The sequence below is a fragment of the Dromaius novaehollandiae genome, chromosome 2, assembly GCF_036370855.1.
Source record: "Dromaius novaehollandiae isolate bDroNov1 chromosome 2, bDroNov1.hap1, whole genome shotgun sequence".
Lineage (NCBI taxonomy): Eukaryota > Metazoa > Chordata > Aves > Casuariiformes > Dromaiidae > Dromaius > Dromaius novaehollandiae.
The window spans coordinates 156076943-156095109 of NC_088099.1; the positions used below are offsets into that span (position 1 = coordinate 156076943).

General features: G+C 43.9%; 1 protein-coding gene across 1 annotated transcript in view; it reads right to left on the minus strand.

Moving 5' to 3' along the window:
- SNTB1 (syntrophin beta 1) overlaps window positions 1-18167 on the minus strand; it is a 120341-nt gene that overhangs the window by 58273 nt on the left and 43901 nt on the right. The window contains exon 2 of the mRNA XM_026110109.2: window positions 564-780. Within this exon, the coding sequence (XP_025965894.2) occupies window positions 564-780 (217 nt within the window). The remainder of the gene's footprint in view (window positions 1-563; window positions 781-18167) is intronic.

Genomic DNA, 18167 nt, shown 5'->3' on the forward strand with positions numbered 1-18167 from the left:
GTACAGGTTTTTTTTACTTCAAAACTAGCCATTTGATCAGGGTGAAAACAAACCCTATGAATCTATTTCTAATAAAAAAGCCAGATTACTGCACTAAAGAATTTTTCTAGCACTACCCAAAACTGACAAGTCTGTATTCCCCCAGCTACCTCCACGGAGTGCTGCGAAATGACTGTAAAACACCTTGAGATCTCAGGTGGACGTTGTGTGAGAAGAGCCTGATCATTAGCTCAGAGGGATGGAGCCAAACCCCACATCCACGCAGGTCACCAGGGGCAGAGTCTGGGCCTTGGCTCGCACTGGACAGGGCGGCCTGGCTCGGAAACCCATGCGCTTGCCACCCACGCTGACAGCTGGGTAGCGGCACACCAGCTCCAATCAGGAATTCACACGTCCCCGCCAGGGAGCTGGGTGCTAAACCCAGCAACCATGTGTCCTCACTAGTCCCTTGCGGGACTGCTCCTCAATTGATCAGCTGCTCGTCAGTCCCAGCGCTGAAAAGACCAACAGCCATCCAGCGCAAAGGCAAAACCCCAAATCCAGGCAAAAAAGCCCCTGCTCACCTGTTCTCGGGGTCTGACAGCATCATGTTGCGTGTCACGTAGCACATCTTGAGCGGGATTGTTTTTTTGTCTCTGTGGATGGAGAGAGAGAGCTGCGACAGTGGGTCAGAAGATGCACAGCCCAACCGAGGAGATTCGGGGGGAGGCGTCTCCCATCCAATTTCTGAAACAGGGGAACCTTTCTTCACGTAGGGTGTTGCTTCTCTCATATATTTCACTATGGGAAAAAAAAAAGCAACAAATAAGCAGATATTCAACAGTTACATCCAGTGTGAGCTGTTTGAATTGGTACCAACCATTAGCGCACTTTATTATTTTTATTTGTCTAGCATCACAACATGGGAGGCTGTGCAACTACCTAAGACTTAAATCTAGAAAGACTCCAGCCTATCTCAATACGGTGCAACGAGCAAAATGGGAGAAAAGAGCAGAACAGGAGAAGTAAGAACCTACGAGCTACATGGGTGCAAGGCCAGGAGAGGCATCTGACCTCTACTCAACAGGCTGTAAAACCTTATCCAGTAATTCCTATATACAAGTTGAGAGTTGGATGAGGAATAGGAAGCCTTTTTAGGAGGATATTCAACCAAGTGACAGTGAATCTATTGAAATCATGTCTCACTTTATTTGCACTTATCTCCTGCCACTAATTTTTACAGGTATTTCTGCTTGCTGGAAGCCGTTCTTCTGGCTGATCTGCTTGTCCACACGATGTGGAATAAATAAAGATCAAGTCGCCTATTAACCTTCTTTTGAGTAAATAAAACTGAGTTCAAGTCATTCATGACACTAGAGGTATCAGGTCAGATCTGTTCTGAGCCCCTCACAACACTTTTTTCTGTACGGACAGGGAAAGCGAATACAGCATTCCCAGATGATCTTACCTGTACTGCATATCGAAAGCAATGTCGTTCTTCTGCTCCTGCATCATACTCCCCTCTTTAGCAGGCAAATACCGCAGTGGTTTTTTTTGGTTTTTGAACTCTTTGAGGAGCTCATGGCCAGTTTTGCTGTAAGCCCTTCTCAGCATTGCTGCACTCCTGGATCGCACACACCTTTTCCTAACGGTGACCTAGACAGTCCTTGCTGCTTGGTACCCCATTTTCAGAATATATTCGAATCAGTCCACTTGATCCAGCAATTGGCTCCAGTTTGCATGCTCCACCTCAGCCTTTCCCTACACTTAGCCTTGCACTAATTTTCATGTGCTACCCAAATTTTGCCAGCCACAGTTTCATCCTCCTCCAGGAAGCTAACTAAGAGCTCAGTCAAGAAAAGATCTCACAATTAGGTGTACCGGTTAAAAGTATATATCTAATTTACACAGACGTATGCAATTTGACAGTGGCAGGCCTCGCTGGCCCACGAACTAGCTGTCATCAGCTGATGGTACTGACTCGAGCAGCCATGAGACGAACTGAAAGGGCAGTAGCGCCGTGAACTTATTTGGGGAAGTTATTAAAGCACTGTGAGAGACAATTTCAAGCAAATTACGCAGATCAGCATGTCAGTCCTGCTGAAGAGTCTGGGAGTAATTTAATAACAAAAAGATGGATAAATTACGAAAAGGCAGAGTGGTGAAGAAGGTTAAATTAGGGAAAGTAGACAGATTTTTTTGAAAAAAAAAAAGCAATGGAAGTATTCAGGGGAATAAAGATCAAGAACAGTGTTTCCGTCAAAAGATAAGGTTGGTGATTTCAGCACTATTTTCAACGTACTGCACGTCAGCTTTACTAAGAGAGATACCTGTGCAAAACTACAGATCCCAGGCTCTGTCAGCATCTACTCCCATCTTTCTTCTAAAACATCTTGCTTTTGCTCTCCCCCCTCCTTTTTTTTAGTGTGCTACCTTCAGGTACAAAGTTATAAAGACTTCTGTGTTTACCTATCTTCCAGAATATTCTTCTCTGAGAAGGATCGTTGGTGATTATCAGAAACACTGTCCTACTCAGCAGTTCTGCTTTGACTTCTTGCTCCCACACTGTTCTAGGTAATTAAAACTCATTTCTTTACCGTGCAGAGAACTGCTGTCAGGAGATCCTAATGGGCTTCCAGAGACTAGGAAGACAAAAGGCTTTAAGACTGATTTCATGGTCTTTTTGCAGATATCTACCTGGATTCTGTTATCCTAAAATCTTAGGCACCTAAGTCACAAAACCAGTGCTCATCTCTGGACACTCACTCTATAAATTAACTGATTTTCAGAGGTAATGAATTTTAGGGCTTTTGAGTGAATGAGGCTACTGTCAGTGTCATATGGATTTGGTTTTTAACAGCAGGCATCTCAGTTTAGTTGCACTTCCACAGTGTTTGGGGGAAACAGAGACTGAACGGATACAGATGTGGTGACTCTTCCACTGCTTCCACTGAACTAACATGATTTTGCCATTAACTTGAACGGGAGGATGGCCAAGGCTGTAGAAATCTGGCTCGACAATGATCAGAAATTTTTTTCTTTTAAAATTAGAGATTATTAATTAACCAGTTGAAAAAATAATCCAACAGGCTTTTGAACTCTGCTACAGCGACATGCCAGCAAATGTGATGCTAACTCAAGGTCCAGTCCTGTGGCTACTTCATATGTGCAGTTCTCATCCTCCTCCAGCTGCAGCTATATGTGCGAGACCTGAGCATCTTTTAATTAAGAAAAAGAGAGAGCGGAGAGGGGAGGAAGGAAGCTGAAGTAAAAAATTTGGCTCTAAACCTAAGCACTGAGTGGGAACACATAATGTGAATTTAATTCCCAAGGCACGAGGATAGAAGAAGAGCGCCGTCCCTTCTAAGTGCCTAGAAGCCAAGTTTCCAGGCAATGCACCGGCAAATTCCTGACAGGCACTGGAAAGAGGACGCATTATCAGGAGAAGAGACAGAAACATAACCCTTTTCCCACAAACTGAGTCCCAAACTCAGCAAAGGCCAAGAAAATCACCTTGAGGAAAAAAGTCCTATGAAAACTCTTGCCAACACCTGAACTCCCAGACATCTATTTTCTACTAACTTCCCATGGGGAACGGATACTCAGAGACCCAGACTTATAAAGATCCACCAATGCATGGGTAAAATACACTGCTGAACGCCATCTTTGCTATAAAAATCTACAGGAGAGTTAAAAAATAAAGTGAGTTTGTTTTCTATCTGAAAGAAACTGGATTTCAGTAGATCTCTACTAAATACTGCCTACTTTCCACTAAATACCAGCATAGCTGTCTAGATTCATCACTGAATTCTGTTCGGTTTTACAAAACAAATTTTAAGGCTCTGGCATAGTCAAATGTGTTTCATTTTTTAATAGCCCCCCAATGAATACATGTAAGTGTACAAATGTAATGTGTAGATGGAACAGGTGGCAGAACTTGACCCAACTATGTAATTCTTTCTGTATTATTTAAATTTCACAGCCACTCTTTTCCATTTGGCCCAGTCAATGGTTGCAATTATATGACCATAATTAAAGCCCAGTTTCTGCATTTAGCTGAAATAAGGTGCACGCTGTGCAGATGATCCACAAGTTTTATCAGCAATGATTTCCTCTTTACCTCTAGATGCTGGATGCAAATACTGCCGAACAGTGTGCTTTACCCCAATGTACCAGGAACCTAATTACACGTGGCAATTTATGGTGATCCCTCTCATGTTTACAATCTGCAATCTGTCCATAAACCATTTCTTAACTCTTCTAGTTAAAAAAAGAAGCTGATGCCACCAGAGATTATAGGCATATTTCTATTCTACACGGCACTATCCAAGAATCTTGAATGCAGCAATGTTAACCGAAGTTATACAATTCACTTCCACCATCAAGTTATAATACTAGAAAAAATATAACACACACTATTGGACATTAAAGTAGCAATATTGATAATACTCTGTTTTCAGACCATTACACTCAGTACGTAGAGTTACCTCTTGGATACAGTAATACAAATCCAGGCAGTGACAGAAAAAGAAAGTAGCTAGAGAGCACTGTTTTTATATACTTTTTAATTGCCAGTGAACCTACCTAATGGATTAAAACCCAAAACTATTTAATAAAAAGAAATAAGGTATGCCATTGTAAAATAACTCTGAATTATGTAAAAATACTCTTTCCTATTCTTTAGGCATGTACACATATGCCTACAGAATATAATATTTTTATATACAGGTATATGTGTACATATACATATATAGTATATAAAATTATTAAATTCTCTAAAACCACCAGGAAGTATTCCAAGAACACAGAATTCAACTTGCAGGGACTGAGAAAAATTTCAAATGGTTTCATTATTATAACTCAATTTACTGATAGACGGTAATTTCAGTTAAGAGTTGCCTAAACGCACCCATTTGATGCTATAGCTCAGCTCCAGAGATCCTTATATTCAGCACTAATTAATGATCCATGCCCTTTTGGCCCACCACAAATTAGAAACTGTGGTCGAGCAATTAAAATTCCAGTCTCTGGAGCTCCCTTCCCCACAAAGGCCAGCAAAACGGAAGTGGCAGTCAAATGAATTAATCCACTGATACACAGTGAAATACTTCACATTTATTTTTTGATCTGCAAGACAGGCAGCGCAGGCTCCAAAAAAGCACTTCATTCATACGCAGCTCTGCCAAGTCCCAACTCTCCACAATTAATCCTTTGTTACTGTTCACAGATGACTTTGGGTTTTTTTTTTTTTTTTTTTTTTTTAAAGAAGAAAAAGAAGCAGGCTTTTAATGAGAGAAATACTATAGACCAACGTGGTGCGGTTCTCGGCCAGACACAGTTGTGAAGAGTCTGGGACTCTTCTGACACATTCAAACTGTTTCCTAGGAGGGGAAAAAAGACTGCTGAAGCCAAGCCAGTACTCTCAAGTACAGCTCTTTCATTGCTACAGGGATGAGGACAGGAAATGCAGGTTTGCAATATGAAAGTGAAAGGAACAAGATGCCCTAATCTGCTCAAAGATCATCAAGCACTTTGACTTTGCAGGGGAAAAGCAGCGTCCTCTCTCCTAAGCAAGCAAGCAAAGAGGATTTCCAAAGGCGACTACAAGAGAAAACATCACCTAGAAGCCTGTTAGGACTATATTCCAAGGATGTACTAACATTAATGCTACCTACACCCAAAGCAGCAGAGAAGAGGAACTAGGCAAGCCCTCCACCATATTTAGGACTTATTAACCCTGCGTTTAGGGATCAGTCTTCGGAGTCACTCAAGTCCATGGAACCGAATGTGACCAGATCACGCGTCTTTATGGGCTTATTCAGTAAGTGGGGACCGTTTGAGCCTTCTGTGCTGAAGCGAGTGCACCCCAAAGTCTGCAAGTTTGCTGCAGGCAGCAGGGCATATAAAAGATTTTCTTACAAATGTTTCCATACTAGTGCTGCTCTTGATTAGTTGAAATACTGTTCAGCTGCCTAACGTGTCAGAAGCATGGGAGGCCCATGCTCCACGTAGACATCTTCCAGCAGGAAAAGGAGGAGACAAATGAGAAGAAGCATCTCTGAAGCTGAGGGTAACACTGCTACAAGTCCAAGTTAACAAGTCAGAGCCATTTAACAGCCGATGAAGTGATACTGTACCAAAAAAAAAAAAAAAAATTGGACGGCAGCAAACCCTAGCATTAATCACTGTATGTGGGTATGTGGGCTTCCAGAGGGAAGATAAGCCAAGCAAGTCACCCAGTTGACACAGTTGTGTCATTTTGCTCAATGAAACGTTAAAATACAGAACTTTCAATGTAGCAGTTTCAGCAAGGCACAAAACCAAAATGCCCCAGAGCTAGTTATATCTGAAAGGAAAAGCTGTGCCAAAAACGTACAAACTGTGCCCACACTATGCCAATGTCAACACAGGGTGTTTTACACTCTTGTCAATGAACTGTGACTCAGAGCTGGAGAAAGCTCTGCTGCACTGTGATTGCTTCAGTATCATGATTGCATCAGAGTATCACGACACCAGCATTCGCCTCGTGGGGTTCACGTGAGAGATCAAACTTTCACTAAATTCGTGCAACTGCTCTCACAACGGTGAAGACACACATAAAATGAGATGAGAATCCATCCAACTACTGGTGCCACCATCAAAACTAAGACCGAGGAGAGCAAACACCTAAGGAAAAGTGTTTATGAATCAGATCATCTGCGAAGTTACGTTGTATGAACCTTTTAGCAGCTTGAATGTGGGCATAAACAGAAAAACAGAGACAACAATACTGTTTGTGAGTGTTTCTATGCAATTTTCTCTAGAAGCATGTTACTATGTTCAAACAAGTAACATCTAGTAACATCATCTGCTCTCCCCCAGCGCTGAAAGGGATTTGACATTGTAAACCTCTTGATCTGCCAAGAGCATGAGATCCCCACCACAGGGACATGATACAAATTAGTTAAAATAACACCTTGTGAGAATACAAATTGCACCTGTGCTTTGCTCATTTCTAACACTGTAGTGAGACAAAGATGAATCTACTATTTTCTGCTGTTTTAAAACAAATTCAGCTGAAATCAGCATATATTGCTTGCTCCCTTAAAGAGACAGGCTTGAATCTCAACTGTGATGGGCTGTTTTTAAAATCTTTTAAAAATATTTTCAATGTATATATTTATTACACCTTTTATTTAGAAGACATAAATTAATGCTTTTTAAGAGAAACTTCAGAAAGATCCTGGAGACCAACACACCTTTAGGTAAAGTCCATCTGGACGGAAGGCAATTGGTGCCAAGAAGACTGCTAGGAAGCAACCAGGCTTCAGGTTCAAGCCTTCAGCGGGCTACAAGCAGGCAGGGTGAAAAAGATCATCAATGGCTTCGTACAAATTATGAAGAATCTTTCACCACGTTCCCCGGGACAGCTGTTAAGCAGTAGTGGTAAGCATCATCACACTGCTACACTCAAAAAATGAAGACAGTTCCTATTCAAAGCACCTTGCAATCAGCAACTTTGCATGAGCAAGAGAACCTCTTTGCCAGTGAGGGGAGGACTCTTGCAGTCGTGACAGCAGACCAAGGGTCCAGACCCCAACAAATTACTTACTGCACAAGCTAGCTGAGGTTGTTTGTTATAAATAGAAAGCCCAAGTGCCATCCTTATTTCCTCCGAAAAGTAGCAGCATTAAAAGATAAACGGAATGTGCACTTCCTCTCTCTTTGTATCGGCACAGAGAAAAAACAAGCAAACAGTTTGGTCAGGGTGATGCCAAGACGCCCGGGAAGGGGGAAAGCGGGTGGCTCTCAGGAGCCAGGCAGGGCACACACTCTGAAACCTCCTGCTTTGAGTAACCGGAGGAGGGAACAGTGACCAGTCACATCACGTCACCCACAGCAGGTCCTGAGGAGGCCCATAACTTGCTGCCGAAGCAGCCCGAGAAATGGAGGAGCTGCAGGAGCAGCCCCAGTGGCAAGCCTTCACCGGAGCCAAGGGCAGCCCCTTCGGAGGCCGCCTTCTCATCCAGTACACCAGGGACCTCTCTCCTTCTCTGATTTCCCAGCACTTGTGGAGCTGCAGACTACCTTCCCCAGCCGCCCCTTGCCTCCGCTTTAACACTGAAAGTAGAGTCTTCAAGGAGCTATTCTCCCTGTTTTCTTTCCTGAGGCTTTGCCTATGTGGGTTGATTCAGCCACCGAGTCCCTAAGCCTGATGTTCTCCTTTAGTAAACAATTCTTTGGCTCTTTCTGAGTTTCCCAGAGTGCAGATATTTCTAGGGAATGAAATATTAAATGTTTTCTTTTTTTATGCAGCACATTAATTTTGTCAACCGCAAAACCTAGGAAAAATACATCCATTTTCATTCCTCACCAAGCCACAGTTATTTATATAATCCATATACAGCAAGTGTGAGCAAAACATACAACCTACTCCCCCACAGTCTTTATCAGATGGCCTGAAAACTTCACTTAAAATTGCCATCATCCCCCCCGCATCTCTCTGCTTTGACTCGAAGTTTGTCACTGCTAATGCTTCCCCTGAGCTTGTGTGAGTTACGTTACCCAGCTCCAAGCACAAAGTCCGTCTCTGAGGCTAACAGCACACATGCTGAAGGAAAATAAGGTGTCATAAATAAGGCTCAATGCCAGGAGTAGGGGGGGAGAGATTTCATAATGTTTGTATTCAAAATAGCCCAATGGAAACTAAACAAATCCAAAATTCTGTCGTACAGAATCACGACGAGTCCCAAAGCTGGATTCAGACTTGATTCAGAGCTCTAAATACCAACCTCTTTCTACCACTTGAGCTGATAGAGTGATCTAAAGCAGTCACCGGTTGCCAGTTATCTGGTATAGAAATTTCAGACTGGCAAAATCATAATAAACGGAAGCCAAACCCTTCACAGTTAAGGTTGCTCAATATTTTCCATTATAGCTTTCACTGCTCATACCACCTACACTGAATGTGTTACAATTTCACTCCTGATCCTTCAAGAGACTATATTTATGTTAAAATTTAAAGTTTCTTTTCTAACACATTGGATCCATTCAGTTCTGTTTTATGATACGTCACTAACAATAAATGTATGAATTCTTGTGGCCAGGGTCCACAGGTTACTCATCTGTCTTCTCAGAACATTATGTTATTTCTCCCAAATAAATACATGGCTATCTATTTTTTCATAATCTGAAAAAGTAATTCTCCCTTGTAAATATTCCATAAACCCCACAGGTTTGATGTTTGGTTAAAAAGGAGATGCTTACAGCTTGCTACAGAAGGAGACACTGAGCTCGCACACAAAGAAAAGACTGCTTTGTCTGCAGCTACCTTGCACAAGCGTGCCATATCTGATCAACTACAGATTTAAAAAGACAACTGTCAAAACCTGCAGGCAGTAGCTAAATAACTTACTCAGTCTTTATGTAAAATGTGGCATTGCTCATTTACCACATGGATTGTGACGTTATGAACTCTGCAATTAGAACTAGGCAAATCTTTCATAATGGAAGCAGAAGACATCTGAAACAGGCAATTTGGGAGCTGAACATGGGGAAAAAGCAGGTCACATTTTGAGAAGAATCATTGTGGGTCCTGTGAGTCACTCACTGATAATCAGACTGAAGCTTCTGCCTGTCTCCAAGGCAGAATATTTCATAAGTATATAAAAAAAAAGTTTTTAGTCTCATGATGTCGCATGATATTAGGACTGGATTGCCAAACTCCTTGCATTTCTACTCAAAGTACACCACAAAATTTGGCTGCATGTAAAGCAGGGAAATGGAACAAAACACAGTATTTTTTCAACAGACTATTGCAGTGCTCTGATTCCCAAGGACTGTCTCATATCCAAAATTCTCTTAAATATTTGAAAATCTTTTATCGAAATCTCAAGAGTAAATCAATCCTGAATTTCTCATGCACTGTTCATACTTGCTGTTTCCCCTCTCTTGTAGTATTTATAGATCCCTCTCCAGTCACCCACAGGCTCAGATGAAATTCAAGGTGCCTGGCATCACCAGTATGCTATAATTTTTCTATTTACATGAGTAATCTCAAGTGTCAGAACAAATATTTCAACCGCTAGTGATTATGTGAAAAATACATAAGGGCATTACGGTTTTAGAGCAGGCTGTTATTTCAGCAGTCACACAAATCATTAAGTAGTACAGGATAGACTGAGAATGGCACTCACTGAGGGAAATTATTATGCTGTATATGATTACACCTGTTTTACAGATGGCTAAACCGACACAGACAAGCTAAAGTGCCTTCCTCAAAGTCATGCAGTAAGTCAGTGACAGCGTTCTCAACACTAAACTTCATTTCCACTCCTTCGTGACTTTTCATTTTTAAACAAGCCAAAGGGATCCCAGTGCAAGTGAAAACTGGATTCACAATGCCGAGAGCCTTTTCTGCATGCGAGGATCTTGAAGAGCTTCAAAGATGCCCAGGATTTATTTTGTAGAATAGGGCTACAATCACTTCCAAAATCTCAAAGTTCTTTTTCTTCACTGGGACAGCACCAAGGGCTTTCACAGCGAATGAACTCAGGGCACTAATTCACCTATGAACTCTCCGTAACTCCAGTGGCTGGCATATCTATAGAAAGGCATCCTTACTTTTGGGAATCCTTTATTTTGCAGCCATTCCAACAGGAGGGACCAATGGCCATATCCAGAACACTCAAGTGCCAGTGGTTATAAATACATATGTACATATGCATATAAATACATACATATATATACGGACACTGCTGAAGTTCAGCAACTTGGACTGTGAATTCCTATCAGTGCCCATATGCCTGCCTGCCTCTCTCTCCCTCTCTCATTTAAACTGGGAATAGCAAAGTTTGGTAAATTTGGAGAAGCATCCAGTGAGCATACAGGAATCACTTCTACGCAACAAATGCTACCACCACAGGGCTGCTGTGCCACCGCAGTTCAGCAGTGCCCTGACAACGGCAAATGCACAGCGGCTCCTCTAGACATAAGGATATCTGTACAGTAACTTTGAGATTTCCATGTAACTAAGAAAAAAAAATCACAAAACCGAAGAGGTCCCTAAATCCATCATTTGGAACTGGGATGAGTCTTTCAGAGCAGAGCTGGGGATAACATAGTAACTACATTTGTATTTATTTTAGTGTGGCCCAGTGGAGCTCAGGACCCTCTTTGCCCGGTGACGAAGTCTAAGTCTCATTTGAACGTGCTTCTGCCCCAGCTGAAGACATCTGCAAGATGACCCAGGAGGTGAGTGGCAGACCGGAGTGGGACTTGGCTCCACACCCTATCTCCTTCTTGGTCTAGAGACCAGGACAAAACCACCCGAAAGCAACCTGCAGCCAGACGGGCTGCTAGCTGAGGCACTGGGAGGAAGGCAAGACCTCACGTCACATCACCCCTTGCGCTTCTGCTGCCAAGAGGCAGAGCAGGAGGCAGGACTGCATGCCCAGAGAGGGGGATGAAAAGATTGGGAAAAGCATGAGACAATGACACATAAGCCACGTGCTTATGCCTCAGTGCTTGGGCTTTCCTTTGAATAGACTTCTGTCCTCCCAGGGATTACAGTTTTCTCGAGAAAGAAAACACCAGAGCCCTAATAAACTACAACAGTTAAAGAATAAACACACTAACCATTAGCGCTGGCTGTTCAGAAAGCACTCCACATTTTGAACACAGGAAATCCTCAGAATAGCAGCAACCAAAGAGATCACACTGAAATCCAGCGGTGGACCCCAGGACCGTGGCACCACATACTGCTCGCTGCCAACCACCCCCGTGGCTCGCAGTCTGCTATCGAGGCGGTAACTCTTCAGTTCTCATCCCTGTGGAGCTGCAGTTATTGTATCTTAAAACCTGTCGCTGGTCCCTGATGGAACACAGTCCACCTGCAACTCCAGAGCACGGTTCAGTTTGGGGGGGAAAGGCAAGACTCGTTTTTATGGCAGGTTTATTATTTTTAAATAGCATCACTTAAAACTACTCTGAAGAATGGCATGCTAGAAGGGGTCTCAGAAACAAGGAAAACGGTGAAAAGCCTCATGAAAAATACTACAGATCACCATAGAGAAAGTGGAAGTCTTTCCAGGAAAGGGCTCTGTGGGGTGGTTTGGGCTGAAAAATGTTCTCACTCAAATTCTTTTTTTTTCCTCTACAAGCAAACTATTACCTTGAATTGGCACTGCTATTTGAAGTGTCCTTTTATTAGGAAAGAAGCAGAGATAGAGTTTAAAAACTGCACGGAGTGTCCCCTGGCATCCATTTTGTTAGGTGGAAAACTCATACAGTTATGACTCCATTAGGTTTCTTACAGTGGACTGGGCATTTAATCAATGAGAGCAAAGAGCAACTAAATAGGGTTAGGCTTCAAATTCCTTTCAGTGAGATTTTAAATCCCCATTAGCTTTGAGCCATAAGCCCCTGTGAGTTTAGTGTGCAGCTTAAAAGATAACTCTGTGAGGGGTCATGGCTCTTTACTGTAGTACAGAAAGCTTATTTCACAGATGGCCCTGCAATAATAATGTAAATATAATCCTGTTTCAGTGGACGCTTTATCCTTCCAGAAAACAGGCTATATTTTCTGTCCCAGAAAAATCGCATTAATCTTCAATTTAAGGGCAAAGTAATTCCCTGCTTCTTTCAGGCTGTATTACACAGAATTACGGAGACTTGCCTGGCACCGTTCGGATGCTCGTGCCAGGACGTTCACCCCACCTCTCCGCAGGACAAGACAGACACACAGGTTGCTTACAGCAGCTGCTGAGCAGCAAGTGCAGTTGACTTGGCATATCATAGCACATTTCCTCACTGCCCCAAATGCCAATTCACAGTGTTCCAGGTTAGGTCAAAGCCAGGTTAAAATAGTACAACCTATTGTTTTTCGTAGGCTGCTAACTGCCTGCCAAGTCCTTCTTGGTCAACTTCAGCCCAGAAGGCTAGAAAAGAAACTAGCAAGTCTCAGCAGAGCTGCAGAGGGTTGCAATGAAATGCAAACCTATTTCAAATCATCCTGGACAAAACTGCCTGTTAAAGTGGTGAGAAGGATATTAATTTGTTTGTATTGCAAACTGATTTGCCATCAATGCTACTGTAGCACCTACCACGCTCAGCCAAGAAGCAGGGCATGGCAACCCCAGATGCTGCGCAAACACACGACGACAAGGCGGTCCCCTCCCCAGCAGCTTCAAAATCAAGCGCGAGTGAAGAGACAATAGGGACATGACAAGGAAATAACCAGGCAGAAAAGCCAAAGTTCAAAATCGTGTTTGTATCTCCCAGTGTTGTTACAGTTGTATTGTATTCCCCTGTAACAGAGACAGCTGTAGCAGGTGGTGTTTGTAAAAAAAACACTGGAAAACCATGAGGAAGAAAAGGAAACACGAGCAGGGCTATCCAGTTGCTAGGATGTGTTGGTAATTAACTAGTGGGAAGAATTTTTTGTTACCACCTCCATTTTCCACAGAGGGAGTCCATCAAGACTCAAACTATTTTGGCACCCTCGCAGGGATAAGGGGCTTTCGCACTGGAGTCTTTGCTTTAATTCTATTGATCCGTACAGTGGTGTGTCTGCAGCAAGGCCGTCCCAGGCGAAGGGGAGCGCCCAGCCACATGGGAATGCCCACCGGCGTCTGCATGCGCAGGCAGGCTGGACTCGAGGCACACAATATGCAGACAGTCCACCACACACACGCGGATAAACTGCAGAAGGTCTGTACGTCCCTGGGCTGACTTTCACATTGGCTTGGCCTCACGCGTTCAGGCCAGTTCCCAAAGAAGGAAGAGCCCGAAGGAAAAACCTTCCGATATATCTGTCCTGTAAGTCCCGAGAATAAGCCTGTTAGAGAAGTAAACAAGCTGGCAAGGCATAGGAAGACGGAAAGCGCAGGATGGTGCATGCACGCACTCACCCTTAGCATAACTGGTTTTCTCTACACTCCAGTGTGGGAGTACCTTTCAAAAGAGGAGCTGAAAGGATCACTTTCCCATCCAGACCCTATATGCTTTTACAGAGGCTTGGGGAGATGCAACAGGGATAACTATCTGCTCGAGGCTTGTTTGTTTTATTTCGTTCAAGGGCAGGTCTCTCTTTCTACTTGCAGAGAGCACGATCAGATGATATCAGTTATTTAATTTCTTCTACAGCAGCACAGATGGGCACAGCAAGAAGAAAAAAAAAAAAAAAAACCAAGAACAGAATTTCTGCCTCAAAGAGCTTATGATCCAAGGATCACTTATGGTGTCTGCCAAAGTCAGGGGGTTTATCTTCAGTGGGAATTAGATCAGGCCCAATGGCTAAAGCTGAAGATGTCAAAAGGCTATGAACAGGGAAAGAATGAGAAGTGAGCATTAACACTGGCAGGTACCTGCAGGAATAGCTGTTGAATCCCAGCCCACCGAGAAATAGCCCTAACGCTTTGGAACCAAGGGGAAAAAGTCGGTCTTCACTCGTACAGCACCAGGCCTCGGTGAAGATTACCATAAACAACAGCATGGTTTAAAGGTCTGTGTCCCCAGACTCACGGTTGACTCTTCTCTCATCTCGCCCTCCAAAGGCCATCAGAGTATTATCAATGCATCTCTGAAGAGGTCACTCACATAAATAAGCTGACCTTTGGGCTTCTTGCCATAGTAAGCTTCTGCTCCAGTTTTTAAAGGACAACTTTGAAACTCTAGATTTCAGCAAATGTCAGAAACTGAAAAACAATTCAATATTTATACCGTGCTCTGGAGGCCCTCATCTCCAACCTTGTAAAGGCCATTTCTGTGTTTGTTCCCCCTTGCAGAGGCAGTAAGAGGCTAAAATAAAGCTAGTGGCAGACTGAGAGGCTAAAGTAAAATTTTTGAGGAACTCTGAGACCAGTCTGCCTGGCTGGCTCTTGCATTTAAGAAAGGAAGATTTGGTGACGGGAGAGGATTTTAAGCTACCTGGTGCCAGAAGTATGCTTGTGGTATTTACACCTCATTTGTCCCACAGGAACTGGCAGAAACTTTTTTGCTGGGTGGGTAAATAATGAGCCATTAGTTATCAGAAGCTAGGTGCCGAGAATATAGGAGTGCTGTGTGTGCTCTTTGTTTAACCGAGGATTATTTTGTTACTGTTTTATGAAATGCACTATAGATTAGAGAGTGTACAAGCCTAATAACTGGGAAAGAGGAGAGACCAATGAAGTCCAGAAGTAGGTGCCAGTCCATACAGTGGTTTTAGGCCATCTCAATTTCCCTGAGACTTTTCTTCACATGATTTATATTGCACTGGCTGCCTCAGCCCACCAAAGGGCCAGGAAAGACTCCTGGGCACAACACTCCTCCTTCTCAAACATTTTTTTTGCCTGATCCTGCCTATTCTCTTAAAATGAACCTTCTCGGGTTTCACATTATCGCTTCCTTCAGAGACAGGACTGGAAGACTCATGGGATTCTTCCAGGTTCACGTGTGCTGTCCCCACACCTCCATTTCATTTATGTCCACTAGGCCCAGCCTACACTGTAGCTTAAAGGTCCTCCCCTTTGGGAACAGTGACATTAACAACCAATGATCAGAAAGCCTTCTTCAGGGAAAGTGTTTAAGATCTAATTTGATAACAGACCAACTATATATACACAAGCCAATATACTAATATATAGACCTATGCATACACATTCAGACACACACACTTCTCCCCAGCATTTACCAGGATTGTCCCAGGTTGTTATGCTGCAAGGCATTTTTGCCTCCTCCCTTCTTCCCCGAAGCTAATAATGTGATCCCAGTGACCCTACTTCACTAATCTCTGGGACCAAATTGGGGTTTTGTTACTCTATCACGAACTGCACAGCAGCACACTCCCTTCACGCTAGCATCTGCCCAAACCCCTTCCTTGCCTCCTCGCCATGCAGGCGCCCTGCACAGCCCTCTCTCACCCTCCCGCAGCCAGCGCCATGCCACTGCCTCTCCACTGCGGTAGCTCACCTTCCTGCGCGAGCAACCGCCCCTTCTGCTCTCTCCTTCCATGGCCTCTAAACCCTGCCCCAAAGTTGGGGAAGGAGAGAGAAGAGGAGGAACGGAGACAACCACCATTGCTGTGGCAGGCTGCCTTCGCCCGTGCCCCCTGCGCGCTGTGCACAAGCACACCCTCATGCGGCAGCGGTCACCACCACACCCCAGCGCCTCCTGCACCTCTCCTGCCCCAGCAGCACCCTGGGCTGGGGCAGGCGCTGGAGAAGCAGCCTCCAGGCTGAGCTCCGTGGCTTGCAGGGCTGCTCCCCGTCCCCTGTGAGGAAGAGGGAAGCATCCCGTGAGCTACGAGTCGAGCCACAGTGAATGACACTAATGCACTCGTGCTGGAAATTCTACTAATCTACTATAGCTCATAGAAATTTTGCCCCGCTGACAAAAGCTGCATACCGTATTCAGAGTATTCACTACACGTCAGTATTTTTGGATTGTTCACAACAGCTCAACACCGACCACAGTGAGATGAAGTTGTCACCGTGGGTTGGTGCCACTCAGCGAACCCTTGACGCACAGCGAACGCTCTGATACGGCGACAATGAGGTGTCAGCGCCCGACTGGGACACAGCCAACAACCGGACCTCCGTCATGCCAGGAGGAAGTGGAAAACAAAATATACTCGACAATATGTGCTGAAACTAGATTTTGAGAAAAGGATTTAATTGAAGGACATCCTAAGGACAATATGGACAGGACTGAAGGACAGCACCAAAAAAAGAAAGAAAAGGATAAAAAAAAAGAAAATTAAGAAATTCAGAACTGTTATTAGGGCTATCATTGAGAAGTTACCTAACAGGGTGAGCAAGCTCATTACAGTCCAGCTGCCTGCTTGCTATTCTCTACTTTCTTCTAGTCTACAGTACACTTCCAGAGTGTTAGCTGCAATGGTAAATTTTAGCTATATTTAATACCAGCAGTAATTAAATGGTTATAAAAATGTGAAGCTGGAATGCTGACAAGCTCTGTGAGTGGCATTATCAGCCCTAACGGTCGGAGAGTCAATCTGCTGCACTTCTCTAACGGTTTAAATAATGTTTGCCAGAATCCTCCAGTCAACACTTTCTCCCCCTTTTCTTTTTGCATCACGCGGCAGTAATCTTACAGCTGCCTGCTGTGCTCAAAAGATGAAAAGCTCAAGAGGTTCTTCAGGAGAAAAAAAAAAAAACAACAAAAATACCTCAAGTAATTAAACAATGTTTCACCTTCCAGCAAGACTAACCAAAAGGGCAACAAATAGCTCCTCTCTCTCATACACCCCCAAGCTTCCCCCACCACAACAGCAACTTTAATGATTTATTACTTCATTCTTGTGATTGGAAATGATCATTTTTTAAATACATACCATGACCGTGGGGCTGATGCCACTAAGCTCAAGAACAAGGAGGTAGATTTACACAGAAATTTGTGACTAGGGTTTTCTAGGTAGATGAGATACTCTTGAACAACATTACCAGGGTGAAAATGGGCTGTGCTACCATCTTGGTGCTTCCCCCACCTCTAACTAAAAGCTGGTGCCATTTCCAGCAAAACAGGAGTTCACCTAAATCTCCTAAAATGTTTCTATAGTGCCAGGTACTCCTCTTCCATGAGAGGAAATCTCAGGAAGCTGGTCTCCGAGTTGAGCTCAAAGAGACCTGAGCAACCCCGTGCCATCCCTGTCCCTTCCCTCGCTGTTCCTGTGCTGGTCCCCATCCTTGGTAGACGCGAGGAAGCCGGGGCCCATGTCTGCCCACGCTTGTTATACCAGCGCGTCTGCCCAAAGCAACCGCTGAACCCAACTCTTAGTGTTTACAGAAACAAGGCCTTAAAACTGCAAGTTTTGCGAGGAGGAAAATGTGTCTTTTACTGTTCTGCAAAGCAGATGATCCAAATAATAAAAAACAATCCCTTTACTTTTATCTCAATTACTTCTCCCCTGCCTGGTTCATTACTTCACTCACCGTGGCCTACGTGGCAGGCAGCGTTACAGCACGTGACGAGGAACGCATGGGCGGACAATGTTGTTTTGCTGTTTCTGGTGCAAAGGAAATCTCAGAGAGTCTTTGCTTGCTCCAGTTCCTTTAAAGCTAAGCCCTGCGAGCGCTCCCTCCGTGGGAGTGAGGATCCCGTGAGCTACAGTGGAATAGATGTGGGTTTCTATCCCGCCCTCACAACCTGTTTAAAAACAAACCGCAGCTGTAAAGGCAACTCTCTGAACTGAAACACTTCAGTTTTTA